The 22,179-nt window shown below is 45.4% G+C and overlaps 1 protein-coding gene across 2 annotated transcripts in view; it reads left to right on the top strand.

Moving 5' to 3' along the window:
• The first annotated feature begins 3,259 nt into the window (after positions 1 to 3,259).
• Positions 3,260 to 22,179, top strand: part of IFT43 (intraflagellar transport 43) — a 78,781-nt gene continuing 59,861 nt past the window's right edge. The window contains exons 1-3 of one of the 2 annotated variants that reach the window (XM_037031525.1): positions 3,267 to 3,329; positions 4,391 to 4,487; positions 7,255 to 7,344. In XM_037031525.1, coding sequence (XP_036887420.1) covers positions 4,479 to 4,487; positions 7,255 to 7,344 — 99 coding nt within the window. In that variant the 5' untranslated portion in view covers positions 3,267 to 3,329; positions 4,391 to 4,478. Of the gene's footprint in view, positions 3,330 to 4,390; positions 4,488 to 7,254; positions 7,345 to 22,179 lie in introns of both variants that reach the window. The other variant, XM_037031524.1, reaches the window with a different exon arrangement.

Here is a 22,179-nt window from a genome sequence, read left to right as displayed (position 1 = left end):
AGTGTTGCTCCCTACCACCCCACCCTGCCTCACCCCAGCTTCCTGGACGTATCCAGCCCAGCCTGGCTTCTACTTCTGGCTCCCAGGCTACTAACTGAATCCCAGGGACAGCGGCGGATCCTTTTACAGTTGAGGAAACTGAGGCACAGAACAATTTAAAAAGTTACCTGGGGATAGAGGCAATGTTTTACACAGGCTCTCTGGTTTGGGTAGGCATTGTTGTCATTTGCATAACAAATGAGGACACTTAGATGTAGAAGTACCTTCCCTGGGGTCCCCTAGCCAGGATGTGTCAACATTGATATTTGCACTGAGTCTATTGCGAGTCTATAATTGAAATTCACCCAGCCTTTGAAAAAATATTTCTTGATGTTTACCCACATACCAGGCCCTGTTCTAGGCTCTGTGCATACAGCAGTGGACACAACAAACTAACAAAACCCTTGCCCTCATGGAGCTTATGTTCTAGAGCTAGAGGTGGAATAGTAAAGAAGGCAATAAACTAAACAGATATGTAAATTATGTAGTATGATAAAAGGTAAGTGCCATGGTAGAAAACAAAACAGGGAAGGAGAATAGGGAGTGCCTAGGTCGGGGCGATGTTGGAATGTAAAATAGATACTGCAATTTTAAATCAGAAGGCCTTCTGGAGGCCTTTAAGCAAACACTTGCAAAATAGGCGGGAAAATGATTAAAGTCATATTCTTCTGGACCCCACCTCTATTAAATCAGTCTCTAGGGTTGGGGTCCTGTTGCATGTTTTTTAAACAAACCTCACAGGTGAGTCCGGTGCCCAGCAAGATTTGGAAACCACTATGCTAGGGCTTCTTTCTGCCTGGAGTGAGCTGCAGTCCACCTTTGCTTTCACCAAGTTGGGGAGGAAGTGGGAGTGAAGGTTTGGAAACCGGTTATAAGGTGGTGGTGGTGGTGTGGCTATGAGCCCCCAATAAATGAATAAAAAATCCAAAGATTAATTCCTTCTTTCTCTTCTTGGGCCAAGGAAGAAAGGAACAAAGGATTCATGGGAGCCTGTATTTCTTGTCTTGGATTTTTGGCAATGAATATTTCTTCAGATTAAAATCTAATAGGGTTTTCTCACTGAGAATCAGAGTTAGTAAGTCAAAGTGTTTAGGGGTAATCTTGAAGAGTAAGTATGAGGGAGGAAACCGAGGTCCGGAGAGGCTCTGCGTGGCTGCACAGGTGGTTATCAGCAGAGCTAGGGTGGGACCTCAACTCTCCTGGCATCTCAGCAACACTGTCGCTGTCACAGTGCATCACTGTCACTGTCACAGTGCATCCCAGTAAATGTGTGGGTAATGATTGATTAAACTGAGTCATTTACTGAGCATTTAAGAAATGCTTGCAATTGACTTTCAGGGCTGCTAGTCACACTTCCAGGTCCTTGCTTTTAAGCAGTGGTCCTCTAGGTCTTACCCTGAGGGTGATATTGGAAACATTGCTCACTTTGAGGGCCATGAGAGCATCATCTGGGGGTCCCAGATGACCAGGGACAGAGCTCCAAGGACAGAGTCAGTGGTGTTGACTTGGGGATCTTATATGGGGAGTCAGTGAAAACTCAACTTGCCTGCCCCATTACACTGGTTTTATAGGAGTTCAGAAGAGGCGTCTCCAAGATGTGCCACTGTGACATGTGAATTATTTTGAGCTAAAGACAATGGAGACCCTTTAGGCATTAGGCAGGGGGCAAGGGAGGGAGAAAGAGAGGGAGAGATGTATTGGTGTGTGGTTGCCTTTTGCACACCCTGACCTGGGGACCCGGCCCGCAAGCCAGGCATGTGCCCTGAGTGGGAATTGAACTGGTTACTCTTTGGTTCACAGGCCAGCACTTAATCCACTGAGCCACACCAACCAGGGCTCATGATAAACTTGTACTCCTCCCTTAAAGAATTTGAATTAGAGGCCTTACCCATAATAAGAATTATCACCAGAAATAATTTTATATCTATATCTCTGTCTGAAGGGTAGTGCAAGCTTCTAATTATTGAACATCTGCCTTCTGTTCCTGCAAATGATGTTTGTCCCCTCTGAAGTCCCAAGGTGCCTTACTTCATCCTTAGGTCAGAATGTCACATGTGCCTTATTCTCCCTTTTTGTCTCTGAACTTCTCATGTATATGGGGTCTCTGACTCTCTCATATATGTGGGATTCTCATAAGTAAGTATGTGGGGTTCTCATAATTAAATTTGGTTAATTTAATAGTAGTCATTATTTATATATAAATAATTATATATAAATTTAAATAATAGTAGTAATTATTCTGATCGCTCCCATTGTATTTGCAATGCACAGAGGACCTTCACCACTATTAGCTCATGTGAAGGGCATAACAACCTTGTGTGGGAAGCAAGATAAGTTGCATTGTCTCCATTGGACAGACAAGGTTAAATTTTTTCTAGTTAATCTGTCTCATGTCAACTTGATTGTTAGACCAGCTGAGGGAAGCTAGAATCGTAGAGGAAAACCTTTTTCTCCCCCACGCTGAGTATTTGGGGAATCTCTTCCTCTACTGGCGTAGCGGAATGGCTGGCACCCCATAATATATGCTGAAGAAAAATGCCCCAGGAAGGTATGGTGTTACACAGGCACCTGGCTCTGCTGCTTAGTGATTTTCCTCAAGCCATCACTTTGCACCTGTGTCCTCATTGAATCGCTGAACATTGCCGCTGCTTACTTTAGAGGTTGTTGGAGGAATTATTGGACTTTTGACGGTCATTACTACTCAGGTGTTTGATGTGTTGGTTCAGCCCCTTTGTCAATTTTTTGAAGGCAGAGATTATATACATTGTATTTTCCGTTATAAACCATTAACACCTGATCCTCGGCAGACTGTTTTCTCGTCTGTCCAGTGGAGACAATGCAACTTATCTTGCTTTCCACACAAGGTTGTTATGCCTTTCACATGAGCTAATAGTGGTGAAGGTCCTCTATGCATTGCAAATACAAAGGGAGCGATCAGAATAATTACTACTATTAGTAGTGGTGCTTTGCATTTACATAATAACTTATGCATTCAAAAAAGGATAAATGTTTTTTCGCTGTCCCACAGGAGCAGCCTTAGTGAGATGCAATGCTTGGGGGTTTCTTCCGGAAGTCAAGTGAGGCAGGTTTACAAAATATTTAACTTGGAGGGTGGCAAAGAGAATTCAGAAATCGTGCCGCGACTCTTTAAATACAAGGACGGAAGGGCGGGGCCATCGTCAGGGACGCCAAGGGGCAGGTAGGTTTCCAGGAAGTGACGTCAGGCGGCCGCGGTGATGGAGGACTTGCTGGACCTAGGCGAGGAGCGGCGCCGTGGCCCGGCCACCTCCGTGAGGATCGACGCGGGGCCGGGTTGGGGCCGGAATTTGGAGGGTGGGGAGTGGCGACTCCGCCGGCCCAGGTTTCCCCGCGAGGCCTCAGTGCGGCTGTCCCTAGCGGCCGGAGCGGGCGGCCCCACGTCGCTCTGCCGGGCGGGGGGAGAGGAGGCGGTGGCTTCATCCGCCCCGCCCCCGGGGCAACGTGGTGCTCAGCTCTGGGGTATCCATAATTTCAAATCTTCAGAAAGTGGAAAACTGCCTTGACGCCCGCCGGCCTCTGGGACCAGTGGGAAATTTCTCCGTTTTTCTTTGCTTTCTGGCTCCCCAAGTTGGAACTCCTCCGGAAAGGGCAGTTCAGAGGGTGACTTGAGCCAGGGTCCCACCTGCGCCCATTCTAGAACTTTCCCGTTCGACTTTTCAGGCCGCCAGGTCACGTAAATAACGCAGTTTTAGGCCTGGAAGGCAAGCAGGCAGGCAGACGGGGTGGAGTGGGGGTGTGTGTGGGAGGGGCTTGTATGCCCGTAACCGCCACGGGGAGGTGGGCTTTGCCTCAGTTTTTATAGCCAGGAACATCGAGACTCAGGTGTATGGCGTGGGGTGGCCGGTGCTGGGGTGTAGAGGTCAGATGTAGTATAAAGCCGTTGCGAGGGTCAAAAAAAAGTGAACCTCTCGGAACCTTGCTTTCCTTATTTCCAGGATGATGTTGATATCTACTTTAAGGAGTTGCAGTGAAGATGAGATGGGTAATGCACGGAAAAGCATTCAACACCGTGCCTGACATAGGCAAAGTTATCAGAAGACGTTAGCTGCTGCTGTTCTGCAGCTGTGATTTATCCAGGGTTATAGAGTCAGCAGTAAACCAAGCTAGAGTCCAGACTCAAGTTCAGTGATTTTTGTTTTCTTTTGACTCCATCCCAGCCCCATCAAAGCTTTTTACCTTCAAAATTGCCAAGATCACATTTATGTAAAGGTTGAGCTACAGGACAGATCTTTAGTTTATGCTGTGGAGACTCTCTTTGTTTGTTTTTTTGTGTGTGTGTTAGTTCTCGTTTTTGTTTTTGTTTTTGTTTTAGATGCCCCATAGCAAAGATGTCCTCCAAGGTTCTGGATAAAAGCACCTCTCTGAGGGAGGTCTGAAGGACAGGAGCAAATTGTCCTAGGATGAAGCAGGTTGCTTGACTGACCAAGGAGAATATTAGGTCACCAGGCCTTTGTGATACATGAACTTGTTTAGTACCTCAGCATATGGATGTATTTCTTCATTCATCCTGTCAACAAATATTTATTGAGCCCGTACTGTGTATCAGGCATTATCCCAGGTGCTGGCGATATAGCAGTGAATAAAACAAAGCCCATCCCCCCACGGGGCTTACATTCCAGTGGAGCAAGATGGACAATAATACATACACTATAGATTTAAAATACATAAAATCAGGTAGTGAAGTCATTTTCCTACCCGCCATACCTGTGGACTTATACAGGATCTTCAAAAAGTTTAAAACTTTAATTATTAGAGGAACCTTCTATAAACAGCATTTAGAGACAAGAGCGTTGAATTTTTGTTTTAGCACAACTGCTGCATTGGTACGCCACGTTTAGATGCCCCGCTGTGATCAGTGGAAAGGGGTAACTACAAGTGAAGGAGTGGAACTGTCTGCCTTGGGGAAAAAGGAGCTGCTGCCCTGGCTGGTGTGGCTCAGCCTGCGAACCAGAGAGTAGCTGGTTCGATTCCCAGTCAGGGCACATGCCTGGATTGCAGGCCAGGCCCCCACTGGGGGCCACGCACAAGAGGCAACCATACATTGATATTTCTTTCCCTCTCTCCCTCCCTTCCCTTCTCTAAAATAAAAAAATAAGATTTAAAAATGAGCTGCTTATTATCAGAGAGATTGTTGCCATCATACCTGAAACCTAAGTGATTAAAATTGGAAATGAAAACACTCCATAAGGGTTTTTATGCAGCTCCCATGTAACCCCTCTCAATGTATGGGTGCAGTCAGTTCTTAGACCATCTTCAAACTGAAATTCCAGCATAGGATAGTGGGAAGAACTCAGGATTTTAAGACAAGAAGGTTTTGCTCTTAGATTTATGTCTGCCACTCAATTGACCTTCCTGGGCCTCAATTTCCCCACTTGTAAAGTGAAAGTCCTAGTCTCTCTCATTCTGAGACTCAAACGGAGCTATATCAAACCAGGCCTAAAAGTATCCTGCTTTTTTAAAGCTAATAAATGAATAGATATGTATTTTAACACCCCTTGGTCTGCCTAAGTTTTATGTGCTGGGAAGCACTTGAGATACAGAGCCTGCAGGTGGTTTCATTTGATGACTCAGCATTGGAAGTGTTCTGGTTTCCAAAGCTAATGTCTCAACATTCTTGTAAAAGATTTCTTTTCTTGTCATAAATGGAAATCCAAATAGTGTGCCTGTTAAAGCAAGTGCTATCTGTATTTCTCTGGTGGCAGTTACCATGGAAATTAGGAATTCTTTCCAAAACGTCTTTTTATTTGTTTTTTATCCTCATCCGAGGACATGCTTATTGACTTTAGAGAGAGGAGAAGGGATGGAGAGAGAGAGAAATATCAATTGGTTGCTTCTCACAACCTAGGTATGTGCCTTAACTGGGAATTAAACCCGCAGCCTTTGGTTTATAGTACAGCAGTCCAGTCAATTGAGCCACACCGGCCAGGGCATCCCCCAAACTCCTTTTTGATAACTCTTTCCGTGTCAAGTTGCAGCTTTGAAATTAGGTCTTCCTAAAATCCTGCATAGGAACCTGGGAGCCTTTACCACACTCTTTGAACTGTAGCATGAGGTCACTTCNACTTTAGAGAGAGGAGAAGGGATGGAGAGAGAGAGAAATATCAATTGGTTGCTTCTCACAACCTAGGTATGTGCCTTGACTGGGAATTAAACCCGCAACCTTTTGGTTTATAGTACAGCAGTCCAGTCAATTGAGCCACACCGGCCAGGGCATCCCCCAAACTCCTTTTTGATAACTCTTTCCATGTCAAGTTGCAGCTTTGAAATTAGGTCTTCCTAAAATCCTGCATAGGAACCTGGGAGCCTTTACCACACTCTTTGAACTGTAGCATGAGGTCACTTCCTATTCTAGAAGAATTTCTAGCTTTATTGCTTTGGGTGGAAATGATCTATAGCAGTTCAACAAAAGCCTTATGATCATTAACCCACGAATTTCCTAGTCTTCTACCAAATATTGGGTTAGCCACAAAGTTAGTTTAGTTTTTTCTGTATGATGGCTCTAGTAGTTCTTAGTTATCTTTAACTTCATTTGAAACAATTTTGTTACATTGTATCATGACAGCTGTCATATCAGTGTGCAATTAGAAAAAACATCAAAATTGGCAAAGTTTTGTGCAGCCATTTTAATATTGAAGATGGAAGAAGATACAACATTTTCAGTGTACTATGCTTTATTATTTCAAGAAGGGTAAAAACGCAACTGAAACACAAGAAAAGATTTGTGCAGGGTATGGAGAAGGTGCTGTGACTGCTCGAACGTGTCGAAAGTGGGGGTTTGTGAAGTTCCCTGGTACTATTGACATTTTGTTCCAAATAATTCTTTGCCGTGGGGTTGTCTCATACATTGGAAGATGTTTAGCAGCACCCCTGGCCTCTACCCAGTAGAAGCCAAAAATGGGAGATACTCGAAATAATCCAACTCAATAGTTATTAGTGAAAATGAAAAATGTGTCTTATTTTATGGAAAAAAACTAAATGGACTTTTTGGCCTACCCAATAGAACTGACCTCAGTTGCTTTCAGGTTTTGGAGCATTTTCTAAGAATATTCAAATTACTCAAATCCCATCCTCCACCACGTATTTATAAATTCAGTTCTTGCCTACCATCCCAGAATTCTTGTCCTCATAGTGGCTCAAAGATGTTTGGGTCAGCAGTACTCCTGTTTCTCCTTTTAGGGGGCCAAGATGGGTCGCCGAGCTCAACCAGAGTCAGCTCAAGCCGAGAATCACCTAAGTGGCAAGAATTCTTCAACTCTCAGCGGAGAGGTGAGTGCTAAAAAATCTGAAGAAATGCTAAAAGTTGGTGATTCCTTAATGAGCAAAGACTTGGTATTCCGTCGTTGTTCTCTTGAATACCAGCGCTCTTCCTGTCTTGATTTGGGAATTCTCTTCCTTGGCATTTTTCCTGTTAGAGATGAAAAAGAAACATTTTCTCTTTGATGCCAGAGTAGTTTCTGTGCATTGCTTTATATTCTTGGGGAAGAACTTTCTTAAGTTAGCTGAGAAAGGGGATGGGAAGTTTCAGAATCTAGTTGAAATCCAAGTTTTTTATTTCTGCTGAATAAGGCCAGCGAGGTACGCTGGCAACAGAAAGTTACATTACACAATTGGACATGGGCTTTCACTGGTGACCTGCGCCTTCTGCAGCTTTTGGGCAGGAAGGGGATCAGTACTGGCCTTACTTTCCTGGAAACGTTTCCTCTGAGTGGCCTGGAATTATGGGAATTGATCCAGCCTCTTTGAGGAGGGTGGGTAAGCCTGATGAGCAATGCTTTTAATCCAGGGTACTATTTTGGGCAGTTTAGTCAGAGCCTCTTTTCACCCTCCTCCTTCCGTTTGGAAAAACTGTGCCCTTTTCAAGAGTTAGCTTTAGGCTAACCCCTGTGTCAGCTCTTCTCCGGGCTGACGTGGGGCTCTGTCCTCTCAATCCCCACAGTACCTATTCTAGAACGTCTCCCATCCTCTGCTAATTGTCACTGTCTCCGTCCGCCCCTGGACAGTGAGTTGTCCGACTGCAGGAGGTGTGGCTCCCCAGCCGCCCAGCTTGTGGGCCTGGCGAAGGTTTAGAGCAGATGAGGTGCTGTCACCGAGGAGCCTCGGGGCCGGGAAGGCGCCCGAGCACAGCATGCAGGGGACAAGACACGGGCACACTTTGGTTACATAGCACATATATAGGAATAGTCTTCATTTTTATAAGGAAATACGGTTTTCTTCATTTCTTTAAGTGTTCTGCATGGCCCTTTCGATGTATTTTCATTTCCTCTCTTATTGTAGAAACGTGGGTAGAGATCATTTCTATAGTCTGAGATAGCAACCAGGCCAGTACAGAAACGCTGGCAGCGGACCCTTGGCCTCATTGCCTGCAGACAGTAGGGAGAGGGCAAGTGGGGACTGTGGGAACTAGAGGCCACATGTCCCTTCTGGGGGGGTAACCACCACATAGCCAGAGCCGACCGGTGCTGTGGGGAATGCAGGCCCAGTATTGCCAGCTCTTCTGACTCTGCGGGAGATGTTGGCAGTCTAAAATTTTATGTGAAAGCAACACATTTTAGAGGTTAGCAATTATAAGAATTAGATTGATGTATGGCCCAGATTAGGCCCTCACATACTGAGGGTTGTCAGTATGTGACTTTGGCCATAGCACCTCCATTAGAGGGCTTATTACATTGTGTTGTGACAGATGATGTGTCTGGCTCCCTCATTAGATGTGAGCCTCTGGAAGGCGGAGGTTGGGTCTTACCATTCATTATATGCCTTTGTTTATCCCAGTGCCTGGCACAGAACAGGCATGCATGGCACTGCAGAGGATGAGAGGGCAAAGTGTGTAGTGTGTGATGGGTGCTCTTAGAGGCTGAGTAGTGCTGTCACTGGGTGAAGGGTGGGCCGGTAGTGTGACATTGAAGGCGCAGTTCAGGGGGATGGTGGTGTAACGTAGGAAGAGAGTGAAAGAAGAAGTACCAGCCCCGACCCCGGATCTCAAGAAACTCAAACTGCGGTAGTATGCGTCTTCAAAGAGAAAATGGGCAAGAAGATGACTGGGTTCATGGAAATTTTTTCTTGGCCTCTGGCTACTTGAGACTGTGGTTCTAGGAGGAGCCATTCCAATACCAGATCATTTATTTATTCAGCAAATATTTAATGAAGCTTACTGTGTGCAGGAGCCATTTTAGGGGCTGGCATATCTCCGTGAACAGAAGAGACGAGATTCCCTGCCATGATGGAACTTCCATTCTTGTTGTTGTTGGCAGTTGGGACAACCGATGACAAGTGTGCTTCATTGTGGAGGGCGCTGGAACCTGTGTGGCTGGGTGAGTGAGCTTGTGCTGGGCCAGGATGCCCTGGAATGACTGGTGGTGGCCTTGGAGCCCTGTGTGGCCCTCACACCAAGGCAGTTCCTCAGCCCGGGTAGTAAGCACTGTCCCCACCAAGCTGGGGTTCCCTCGGCTTCCCAGCAGGAAGCCGTCCTGGGAACTGTGCATAGCTCCAAAGTCACAGACGGATGGACCTTTTAGGTGTTCATCCTCTCTGGATACCTACTTATTTTCTCAGAGACATCTTCCCTTTTTTTTTTTTTTTTTACTCTGGGCATTAGCATTTTTCTGGGAGAACATGATGAAAAGTCATTCTCTTCTTCACCTGATTGGTTCATCTGACAGTGAAATGCGGTCAGGATTCCAGGGCTCTGTCTCTCCCTGGGTTAGTTGAGGTTTAAAGCATCTCAGGCAGCTTCCCCCGGGGCCAGATGCTCACTGTGCTGTGTGGGACATTTTAGCTGTTTCTTTCTAAAATTAGATCCCAATATTTGTGTGTGTGCCCATTTACATTCCGAGTGTATTACTTGATGGATTTATTTTTGTTCTCTTGCTGACTCTATTCGAGGACGAAGCTCTTCATGAAAACATGAATATGGTACCTAGGAGCTGTCAGACGTAATGGAGTTACTTTAGATTTAAGTATGAATTAGTTCAGGCAGTTATTTTAGAGTGAGGTGGTGGAGTGGGAAGCTCTGGTGAAGGAAGCAGGGACGGGGTCTGCTAGAACAGACAGAATGCAGGACTCGGCATCAGAAACCCAGGGCTTGTGACACTGTTAATTGCTTGGATCTTGAACTGGTCCACTAATCTCTCTAATCCTTCATTTTATTGTCTGTCAAATGGTGGTAACAGTACTGTTAGGTTTGTGTGGGGATTAAGTGAAATGTGCATTTAAAAACATGTTAGTAACCTGAACAGCACGGCACAGACATCCGTTCATTCAGTCAACTAGAGGGAAGATGCGTATTCGCACAGTGCTCTGCTGTCTTTAGCAAAGGGCCGCAGAGAAGGAGGGTGTAAGCCTGGGTGTCTTTTGGAGCCTGGGTCTTGGAAGGCTCTTCAGGGCTGCTCCTCCTCTCTCCACAGGTGAACCAGTAGGAGTCCAAAGCAGTTTCTGTGCTTTCTGGGTGCGGTGGGCAGCGGGGGTCATGGGGTCGTACCGGTGGGTCCTACCGGCCCCTGCTGAAATCCTGGCTCTTTCACACATTAGTTCTATGATGCTGACCGAGCTTGTTAGTTAACCTTTTTAAGTCTCAGCTTTCTCATTGGTAAAATGGGATATTAATATTCCATATTCCACGGGGTGGCTAGAAAGAAAAGATGAGGTAATAGATGTGCGGCCCTTAACACAGTCTGACACGTGAATGCACAGTATACGGCTGACCATTATTTCCCTAGAACTTGGATGTGTTTTTTCAGTTTGCCATGACCCTCTCTGCTGAGGTTGAAAACTGGTGGTCTTCAGGCTGAATTTAGCGTACAGTCATGTTTCATTTGATCTGGACAGAGCTATTTATTTTTTTACTTGATTGCTGTCATTAAAAATTAGGAAACCTTGTGTGAAAATCCAGACTTTGGGCTTCTCTTTAAGATCAGAAGTTTTGGCACAGTGGGAGTGCTGGGCTGGCACTCCCCCGCGGGGGCAGCTGGCGGGAGCTGGTAATGGTGCTCGCTTGGTGCAGCCTGCCCGCTCCGGTTGGCCACTGCTTACTTTAATATACCTGGTCGGGTTTACTCACGTTGGATCCGCCGGGCTTCCATTTCCATTTGCGTTTCAAACTCATCTTCTGGGATGGATTGACTTTCAGGTGTCCTTGCGTGTCTGTTAGTGTTGAATTTGGCTTTTTTTGTTCACCTGTCACAACGCAGGCTTGGGTCACTGGGTACGTATTTCATTTAGCATTTTGGGTTGGCATTACAGTTACTGAGAGTTTTCCTGGAAGATGGTTCTGTGATGAGTGTCCCTTGTCTACCGCGTATAACTTTCTCTGTGGAAACCAGCTCTGAGAATGGAACTGGATTTCTGTGCTTGAACTTGCGCCTCCTATCAATGCAAATGGTGCTGCTCTTCCATATAACTCCTTGAAGAAAAGACTCAACATTTCTGCCCACAAAGTTATGCTGTCATACACAGGTTGGAGAAGAGTAATCTTGGGCACATCCTCTCCAGCGCTGGCCTCTTTTGGGTTAGCCATTTCTCCTTTGGGTCTACGCCTCTTTGTGACTTCGCTTTTCTNCTTGTCTACCGCGTATAACTTTTCTCTGTGGAAACCAGCTCTGAGAATGGAACTGGATTTCTGTGCTTGAACTTGCACCTCCTATCAATGCAAATGGTGCTGCTCTTCCATATAACTCCTTGAAGAAAAGACTCAACATTTCTGCCCACAAAGTTATGCTGTCATACACAGGTTGGAGAAGAGTAATCTTGGGCACATCCTCTCCAGCGCTGGCCTCTTTTGGGTGAGCCGTTTCTCCTTTGGGTCTACGCCTCTTTGTGACTTCGCTTTTCTTTTGCAGACTGTCCTTTTAGTAATAATAGTTTTAGCTGACGTTGGAACAGCGGCTGCCTCTCTGTTCATTACCCGCAATACCCTATTTAAGCTTTGTGGTAGCTCATGAGGTAGGCACTATTGTCATCTGATCTTAGCAAAAGACACTGAGACTTTGAGATGCTGGGTGACTTTTCCAGTCATTTAGCTAACCTCCGACTCTAGTGTCTCCGACACTGGCCAGGTGCTTAACCGCCACCTAACCTTCTACTTCCTAGCTAGGTTGATGCACAGACCTCCCGAAGAGAAAGGCTTTTGGAGAGAGGAGAGATTTGGGGTATTCTCTCTCGGAACCCTTTAGGAGAGCGAGTCATTTCTCACTTCATCACCCTTGTTCATGCACTTGTCTAGGGTGGTGTTTGAGTCACAGCTGCTCCCCCCCCCCTTCGGAGTTCCTCCAGGGCTCAGAACTGAAAGTTAGCCAGATTCTCTCGAAGGAATCTCAGAAATGCTGCTGGGCTCATGTTCCCAAATTAGGCCAGCTTCCTCATCCCCAGGGCTTCGCTCAGCTGGAGCTCCCTCCGAGCCCGGCATTACGTCTCTTGCCCTCCGCCCATTCCCTGCCCGGTCTGCCAGCCGGGCAGTTATTTTCAGCCCAATAGGGTTATCTGCTGACCCTTTTTGGTGACATTTTTCTTCTTTCTCACAAAAATAACTTTCCTGATTGGTCACATTTTTCAACCTTTTTCATAGTCCTCTCCAATGAGCTGGATTGAATGATGCTTCTGATAACGTTGCCGAAGAGAGATGCAGGGAATTCGATATGACTGTTCATGAGGAATGTGTTTTCCACATTTCATATTTATGTCATGCTTTGCACGCTTCGGTGTTGAACTCTCCCTTAGGGTGGACATGTGTGCATCACCGACCCACCCCTGGGGGCCACCACTGTGTGGGAGGGAATGTCATCTCAGGGTAGAGCCTGCAGTTCGAAATAGCATCTTGAGATTCTTCTCCAGCACTGGCTCTGGCTCTGGCTCTGGCTCTGACTCTGACTCTGACTCTGTCATTGTCCCCGTACAACTTGCTTCCCACAGCTCAGGCCTTGTTTTACTGTCTGTGAGGTAGAGATTTGCTCTGGCTGGCTTTCTCCAAGGCCCAGGGTGAACGGCCATGCTGGAAGTGCGCTTTAAGGCGCTCTCCCTCACCTTTGGGGAGGGTTAAATGGGAACTGCATGTAGTGAGTTTAGGGCAGTGCACCATTAAGGTAGCTATTGTTACCAACACACCCTGAGAAGTATAATAGCCGATCATTTTGTCTTGAACCCCAGCTCTGTCGGTTACTAGGTGCTTGCCCTGGGCAATTCACGTGACCACGCTGAGCCTGTTTCCTCCTCTGCTGACTGGCGGTGATGGGAATAGCTCTCTCAGGGTGGTTGGGGAACTAAATAAGAGAATGTGCAAAGCTCTTAGGACAGTGCCTGCCACATGCTAATTGTTGTTATTATTGGTGTCACATGAGAATTAGAAAGTATTATCAATTTATTTTCAAATGCAGTTCTGTTCAAGATACAGAGATATTCTTTTTTACAAAAACATTAAAAAAATTTTAAATTGATTTGAGATGCAGAGAGAGACAGAAACATCGATTTGTTGTTCCACTTGTTTATGACCTATTGGTTGATTCTGTCTGTGCCCCAACCTGGGAGGGAACCGACCTTCACATACAGGCCGGTGCTCCAGCCAACCAGCTCCTCGGCCAGGGCCAGACGTAGTCTTACTCCATAAAACCAACTGGGTCCTAGGGCAAAGAAACATTTGGTTGCGGAGTCATTTTGGTGAGAATCCTTTGTGCTACTTGAGACGCATTTTATTTGTCTCTTCTAACAGCTCTCTGCTGTTGCCATGGACCGGGTATTTGCCACTACCTTTCCATGTTTTTTTTTTAAAACCTCTGTTTAGAGGTTGGCAGTCTTCCCAGAGAATAATCCATAATTGTTGACTTACATCATTTTGCTGTCCTGTGGGCACATGGGTAGAAAATGAGGAGGACAGGAATGACCTTGGTAACCTCTGTGACCTTGCAGTAGAAGGTAACATTCATTCATTCATTCATTCACTTATGAAACTTGATTGATCGCTTTCTACGTGCCAGGCATTGTGCTTGGAGCTGGCAGTACAGTGACGGACCAGACATGCTCCCTGCCCTGTTGGCACCTTGGTCCGGGGGCTGCAGAGAAGGAAGTGCCAGGGTGGGGGCGGGTGGTGAATGCAGAAAGAGGTGGGATTGTCTCCGTTGAGCCCCTTGTACCCTTGGGGACATCTGGAAAAAAGTCACGTTTGAGACTTGAAGGATGAGTAGAAGTTAGCTAAGGGGTGAGGAGGGGAGAATATTCCAAGTAGAGGGATGAGCGTGTGCTGAGTTCTGGAAGCGAGGAGGGAGCACGGCACGTAGGCGTCGTAGTGGAGCACGGACCGCCCAGGTGGCAGTAGTCTCGGGGACTTTGGCGAGCAGGGAAACAGCTTCAGATATTCACAAAGCAGCCGCTTTGCCTTTTTTGACAAATGAACTGTAGGAGGCCAACATTTCTTACATGACGCCAAAATGATTAGTAATATTATGAGGGTTAGACTGTGACCTTCAACATTTTTCCAGCTTTGTTTTCCATTGATGCATCTTCAGCACACCCGTCACACTTCTGTGTGTGTGTGTGTGTGTGTGTGTGTGTTTGCTGGTCAAGAATGCACTTGAGATGTGCTCATGTGCAGTGCCAAGGCTTGGAGTTCTTCTGGCTCATCCTTTATAAGGAGGTGCTTAGTAGACCAGTGTTCATACTTAACTTATGTCCTAAAAGTTCTTAATTTCCTTTGGGGATAGTCTCTCTCTCATTCATCTATGTATAATTATAGAAACCCTAGGAGATAGGACTTAGGAAATGTCTTTTGATTTCTCAAAGTAAGAGACTTAAGTCACCCAGATTCTACTAATTACAAGTAAATGTTAGGTGCTTAATAAAAATAGGTGTAAACTAATCAACGATGTCCGTGGTTAGTGCTTGACTCATTACTCTTGTGTTGCCTCAAGAAACATGAGATCCCCCACATCAGATTTCTAGGTATCCTTAATTTGCATTAAAAGAACACACATACGATTAACAACCACAGGTCCTGTCTGCTTATGACCCATTCTAAATGGAATGGGTCAGGTCCCATTGTAATATTGGGATTTGGCTCGACTCCCTCTAGCAGTAAGTAGATTACTAGCTTGTGTTCAGAAACCGTATTTTTTGTATGTGAAAGTTTTCATGGTAATGATACTTCTGCTGTAACTGACATACTCAGACAAAGTTCCCAGAGCAAAGACTTCTCAGAATCTATGGCTGTAAATAGCATTCTGTTAGGAGAAAAAGTTGAAAACTGGATGAACGGTTTAAGCCACTACTCACTCTCCCGGACTGCCCCCGTTGCTCCATAACTGGTCTCTCCTTTTGTATGCCCGCCCTCCTGCGGTTTCGCTGGAAGGGTCTTGTAAAAATGGGCACCATTCGTTTCACACTCGAAACCCTTGAATGGATGCCCTTGGCCCTTGGGGTGAAAAAATCCCAACTTTTCACTTTGACCCTGTGTGGCAGGTGACCCTCTACCACAAACCACCCACGCACCCACTCACTTTGACCTTATGCAGTCTGGGCCTTGCTCCGTCTGCAGCCTCATTTCCCACCTGCCTCCGCCATAGCAGTCGCAGGGAGTCCAGTCTCTGCTTTGCTGCGCAGTTCCGTGCTTATTCTGGTTCCCTAAAGTACTGTCCGTAGAAGAGAATCACATAGGTCCCTATGAGGTCACCCCTGACCTCTGCTTTTTTCTTTGGGTTCAGTGTGAACATCACTCCCATGCAGCAAGAATACAGTGTTTTCAGTTAAATATTAGGTTCTCATTTAAAGAATATTATGCTCTCACTGGTGTGATTCACTGGTCTGGGTGTCGTCCTGCAAACTAAAAGGCCGTCAGTTGGATTCCTAGTTAGGGCACATGCCTGGGTTATGGACCAGGTGCCTAGTAGCTGACACGTGAGAGGCAACCACACACTGATATTTCTCTCCCTCTCTTACTCCCTCCCTTCCTCTCTCTCTAAAAATAAATAAATAAAATCTTTGAATAAAAAAAATTAGCTCCCCTTATTATCCTCTCTTGTGGCTCTTTTATTTGCTCCTAATCTTTCTGTCACCCCAACCACAGATTGTAACGGTGTCTGTGTGGTTGTTCGGGTCCCTCTCTGTCCAGGAGTGCCTGCTCTTCCCTCTGGCACTTTGTAGGTCCTCGGTAAGTACTCACCCAGTGAATGAGGAGCAGGTGTGGGGGCTGGTAGCTAAGTTTGGGGGGCCTGGGAGCCCACTAGCTGGAGATGTCCAGGAGGGTTGGACGTGGGGGACTCATGCTCCGGACTGGGCTCTGAGCTGGAGCTGGAGATCGGGAAGCCATTAGTACTGAGGGAGTAAAAGGAAGCCCAACCCTTTAAGGAGAGTTTGCAGAGTAGGAAGAGAAGAGGCCTTAGCAGAATGTGAGGAATACACAGCCAAACGTAGCTCACAAAAGGAGATGGAGGAGGTGTGGCCAGAGGAGGGGACAGCGGGCACCTGTGGTGTCCAGAGCCAAGATGAGAGAGCATTTCACGGACTCTGGGGTCAAGAGTGTTTGATGCTGCTGAGAGGGTCCAGGATGGCAAGACGCCTTCTCTGGAGCAGGGTCTATTGGATTTAGCAATTGGGGGTCCTTCTTTCGGGGAAGCAGTCGGAGGGGGTCTCTGTGTGCCTGGTGTAGTACCACATACAAGGCAGCTCTCAGTAAATACTGTGGAGGAAGTCAGTGACTACATTAGGACATGCACGAACCCCACACCGAGTGTAAAAGGCCTCTGTCCGTCCCAGACACCACTTTGCCCTTTCCCCTGCTACTGAGCCTTCTGTTTCTTCCTTTTGCTTCCCTCTTTCTCTTTTTTCTGTACCTCTTCCCGTTTTTTACTCTTCATCAATGATAACAGAGAGCCCCCTACTTCTTTTTGCCCATCCATTCACATATGTTTTTGTTGACATATGTATAAGTAGAATTTCATTCATTTGCTCACCCATTTATTCTTAAATTTAATACTCATTTTCTGGATTCAGAGCCCACTGTATAACCATCACGCCACAGGATCCCACTGTGCACATTTTCCAACATAAAAATGAATACTATAACTCTAGACAAAAGAAATTGTAATACGTAAGTAGTATCAGAGAGTGGGAACACAGAGGAGCATTGACCCTGCCTGGGACTTAAGGAAAGCTTCCCAAAGGAAGGGGCCCCCGGTGTGAGTTGAAGTGAATGAGTAGGAATTTGCTAATGAGCGGGAAGATCAGGGGGAAAAGCCTGCTCCAGGCGTGCCACCGTCCAGGGGCCTGGCCTGGCGTTAGGGCATGGTGAACCATTTAGTGTGTTGGGAATGGGCCTTCTGTTCCAAGTGGAGGAATCGGGGGTTGTTTTATATGTGGTAGCCCACAAAGGTTTTCAAGTGGCCAATTACGTTGTTGACTTGGTTGCCTAGGGAGGTAAGCCCCTCGGCTCTGTGGAAGATGGACCAGGGTGGGCAAGGGTGTTGTCAGGGAGACCAGCAGGAGGCCGCTTAGAGCAGAACTTCTGAGGGATGGTGCAGCGTGAACGCCTGGCCTTCCCAGACCGGTTTTACAGTTTTGGGCATTTACATACCATTCACTCTAGTAGTATTAACATTTTTATGTAAATCAACTCTCATTTTATATTTAAGTACACTTATTTTTAAGTAGACACTTTATCAATGAAAGCATAATTTGTGTTAGTAACATCTTTCCTAATCCATACTAAAATACATGCATGGCTGTTTTTTTCAAAAGGCACATCCGTGTACCACCCCCAGTCACATGCCTTGCACCAGTGGCGCGTGAACCTTACTTTGGGCAACAATAAACTTGGCCTGGCAGGGAGGCGAGGAGGAGAGGTTGGTGCCCAGAGCCATTTTGAGGGGAGGTGGATAAGACACAGTGATAGATTGGCCACTGAGGTGAGAGGGAAGGAGCGTGTGCAGCTGACCTCGTGCATGGCTAAGGAGACTGAATAGATCACGGTTTTGAGACCGAGCACTGAAGAGTCGGGAGGTGGGGAGCAAGAAGAGGTCATTATTCCAGTTTCGGGCACGTTGAATTTGAGCTGGCTTTAGTGTTTTCAGCGAGGTCTGTCAAGTGAACAGCTGAGCATAAGAGAGAAAGTTGGGAACTAGTGATGGCAGGCACGGGGGTCATCAGCGTCTGTTCTGGGGTCTCCAAGAAGAACGTAGGGGAAGAACCGATTCCTCTGGGTGCAGCACACAGACCCTTGATGGTCTTCAGGTGCAGGTGTGTGAGGGATTCAGGCAGAGAGGAGGTGCCGGACTTGCGTTGTAGACAGAGCACTTGGGCAGTAATTGGTCAGGGGTGAATCCAGGTTCTGTGAGTCCTGAAACTTAAACAACTTGGAGGTCTTCTTCAAGAAAAATAATTCAAATTTATGAGTTTACAATGAGATATGAAAGTAAATACTTATTTATAATAAAAGAAATCACAGCTAAGTTAGTAGAACCTTGAATATTCAGGTGCCTTTCTTGGGAGGTCGTGTTAGGCACTGTACCAGAAATGCTTGCGTGGAAATGCCTCCTCATGGAGACCTAGTGTCCCCTCCCTGTCCGGAACTCTGTCACTCCGGGACCCTGCGCTGTGGAGTACAGATGGGAGGAAGGCGAGACTGGAAGCAGGGAGGTCAGGAGGACCCAGATGAGAGAAGGCAGAACACGCACTTGTTAAGCTTTGCATTTTTGTGCATTTTCTCTAACACTCTTCTGTAGGCTGGTTATTGACACAGGGGAGGCATATGGTTGGCTTGACCCAAGTTTGGAAATTTCTTGGGGAAATGTGGTAAAATGACAAGGAGGTGAGGCATGCTGTGCTGGGGAGGGAGGTGCAACGGAGGTGCAACCGAGAAGGAAGTTCTTGGATAAGGAGGGAAGGAGGGGACTAAATATTTGAGAGAATAGAGCAGTTCTGAGTTATAACAAGTTTGACAAAGTAGCAAGGTCATTGGCATTTAAAGGGTCTGGGAGCCCAGAGGCAAAGCATTTGATGAATTGTTCATATGAACATCAACTTAGAATGATGAGACAGTTGGGCAGGGAGGCCCCAGCTTCTGATCCGTCTGGACCCAGGCAGTTGTTAGTGACAGGGACGAAGAAGGAGAGAGGGGTGAGGTAGCTGAGTGGTGTGAGTTCCACAGGAAGTGCTCTTCGATAATTGGGAAGAGTAATGGTCTGGGGAAGCCTCAAGAGGTGAGGCGGACCTTATGTTGGGACCCTGGTTTGTGTGGGGGATTTTTGAGACTGCAAAGCCTCTGTTTGAGAGAACTGCAAGAGAAATGAAGTCCGTGGGGGAAAGCCGGGCTTTGGAGAGTCAAAGAGCTGGAAAGAGTACGCTGTAGACTGAGAATATCCAGTCTGCTTGGGACCCATAAGACTGTGGTCAGAAAGCCTCACTGAAATAATTAGCTAGGCTAGATTTCTTCTCATTATGTAGCATGTCGATAATTACTGAGAAGGAGCAGAATGATAGTAAAATATTCTTTTAATAATGATACTGTACAGGAAAAGAACACTGACTAATGTTGAGTGTCATTGGTGATAGACTGAAACATTTCTGGTCCCACGCCTTTACCCAGGGTAATAGAAAATTACTGTATGTCACAGTGTTTAGCCGATTGCTTTTATATTTGGTGTTAATCTCCCTCCATTGGCTTTTTGGTATATGCTCTTTCTTAGTGGTTACTGTAGGGACTGGAATATGCGTTTCTGTCACTGGCTACATCACGTTAATCTCACAACATCTCACGAGAAGTGTGAGATCTTGCAGTGGTGTAAGTCCCATTTGCCCCCCCATTCTTTGCACCAGTGATGTTGTCTGCTTTAAAACTGCATGTGTTATAAGCCCCACGATACCATTTGTCATTTCACTTTAAGCAGTTGTCATTTAGAGAAATTAGAAAAAAAAGATAGTCTCTTATATTCGCTCATATGTCCACCATACTCTTGTTCTTCGTTCTGTCCCGTGGGCTCAGGTGTCCATCTGGGGTTATTTCTCTTTAGCCTGAGTCGCTGTTCTCAGCATCCTCGTAGTGTGGTTTTGCCAAGAAAACTTCTCTCCTTCTTAACCTGAAACTTTTTGTTTTACCCTCATTTTCAAAGGATATTGTCTATTGATAAAGAGTTCTGGATTAACAATTTTTTTATTTCAACACTTTCAAAATTGTCTTTCCTTTGTCCTCTGGCCTTTATCGTTTAATGATTGTTCTGGGTATAAATCTCTTCTTTCTCTTGCTGCTTTAAAGATTTCCTTTTTGCCTTTTTCAGTTTTTTAACCGTTGGTGACGTGCCTTCCTCTGATTATCTTCGTATTGGTTCTGCGTGGGATTTGCTCGAGTTCTTAGATTAGTGAGTCAGTATTCCTCACCACAGTGGGGAAATTCGGGGCATTATTTCTTCAGCTATCCTTGCTGCTCAGTTTCTCTCCCCTTGTTCATGGGACTCCAACTCCTTGATGTTGTCCCATTGGCTTGTCCTGAGTGTTTTGTCCCTGGAGCCTTGTTCATTTTTTCCCCTCTATTATCTTTTTGTTCTTCAAATTGGATACTTTCTTTTGGGCTGTCTTTAAGTTCACTGATTATTTCTTCTGGTGTCTTCAAACTGAACTTTTTGTTTCAGATTTTCAATTTTCAATTTGAATTTGAAATTTTACATTTCCATTTGTTTTTATCTCATTTTTTCTCCTTTACATATCTTCTGTTTCTGTTAGATGCCCCATTTAATTCATTATGACCATGTTTTCTTTTGAATCCTTGAATATATTTATAGTAGTTACTTTAAAATCCTTTTCTGTTCATTCCGATATCTGGGTCATCTTGGGATCAGTTTATTTTTTTGTTTGTTTTCTTTTGACAAGGGTCACATTTTCATGTTTCTTCGTAGGTCTAGTAGTTTGTTTTTTTTTTTTTTGCACAGAAGACTGTGGATAATACATTCTATAAAGTCTGGGTTATATACTGCCTTTTAAAAGTGTTGATTTAAAAAAAATTTAATCTTTATTGTATTTTTTTTCATTACCTTTTAGTCCCCCTATACCCCACCCCTCCCCCACTCGGCAGTCACCACACTGTTGTCCAGGAATCCTTTTTCCTTTGTGCTCAGTCCCTTTACCCCCTAAGCTCCCTCCACCCCCACTGGCTGTCATATGTTCTTCACCTATAAATCTGTCTCTGTTTTGCTTGTTAGTTTAGTTTGTTCATTAGATTCTGCATATAAGTGAATCATGTGGTATTTGTCTTTCTCTGACTGGCTTATTTCACTTAGCATAATGCTCTCCAGGCCCATCCGTACTGTTGCAAAGGATAAAATTTTCTTCTTTTTAAAAAAATACATTTTATTGATTATGCTATTATAGTTGTCCCATTTCCCCCCTTCACTCCCCTCCACCCTGCACACCCCCTCCCACCCACATTCCCCTCCTTTAGTTCGTGTCCATGGGTCATGCATATAAGTTCTTTGGCTTCTACATTTCCTATGCTACTCTTACCCTCTCCCATTCTATTTTCTACCTACCATCTATGCTACTTATTCTCTGTACCTTTTCCCCTTTTCTCCCCCTCCCATTCCTAACCCTCCATGTGATCTCCATTTCTGTGGTTCTGTTCCTTTTCTAGTTGTTTGCTTAGTTTGTTTTTGTTTTAGGTGTGGTTGTTAATGCTTGTGAGTTTGCTGTCATTTTACTGTTTGTATTTTTTATCTTCTTTTTCTTAGATAAATTCCTTTAATATTTCATATAATAAGGGCTTGGTGATGATGAACTCCTTGAACTTGACCTTATCTGAGAAGCACTTTATCTGCCCTTCTATTCTAAATGAAAGCTTTGCTGGATAGAGCAATCTTGGATGTAGGTCTTTGGATTTCATGACTTGGAATACTTCTTTCCAGCTCCTTCTTGCCTGTAAGGTCTCTTTTGAGAAATCTGCTGACAGTCTTCTTTTGGTTGTGCGAGGAGGCATAGTGTGTCTACCTACGCCTCCATCTTGGCCAGAAGTCAAATTTTCTTCTTTTTTGTGGCTAGGTAGAATTCCATTGTGTAAATGTCCCATAGTCGTTTTATCCACTCGTCTATTGGTGGGCACTTGGGCTGCTTCCATATCTTGGTGATTGTAAATAACGCTGCAATGAA

This window comes from Sturnira hondurensis, unplaced genomic scaffold, assembly GCF_014824575.4.
Source record: "Sturnira hondurensis isolate 20B ecotype Veracruz unplaced genomic scaffold, ASM1482457v3 Scaffold0021143, whole genome shotgun sequence".
Classification (NCBI taxonomy): Eukaryota; Metazoa; Chordata; class Mammalia; order Chiroptera; family Phyllostomidae; genus Sturnira; species Sturnira hondurensis.
This window is presented reverse-complemented; position numbering and strand designations above follow the sequence as displayed.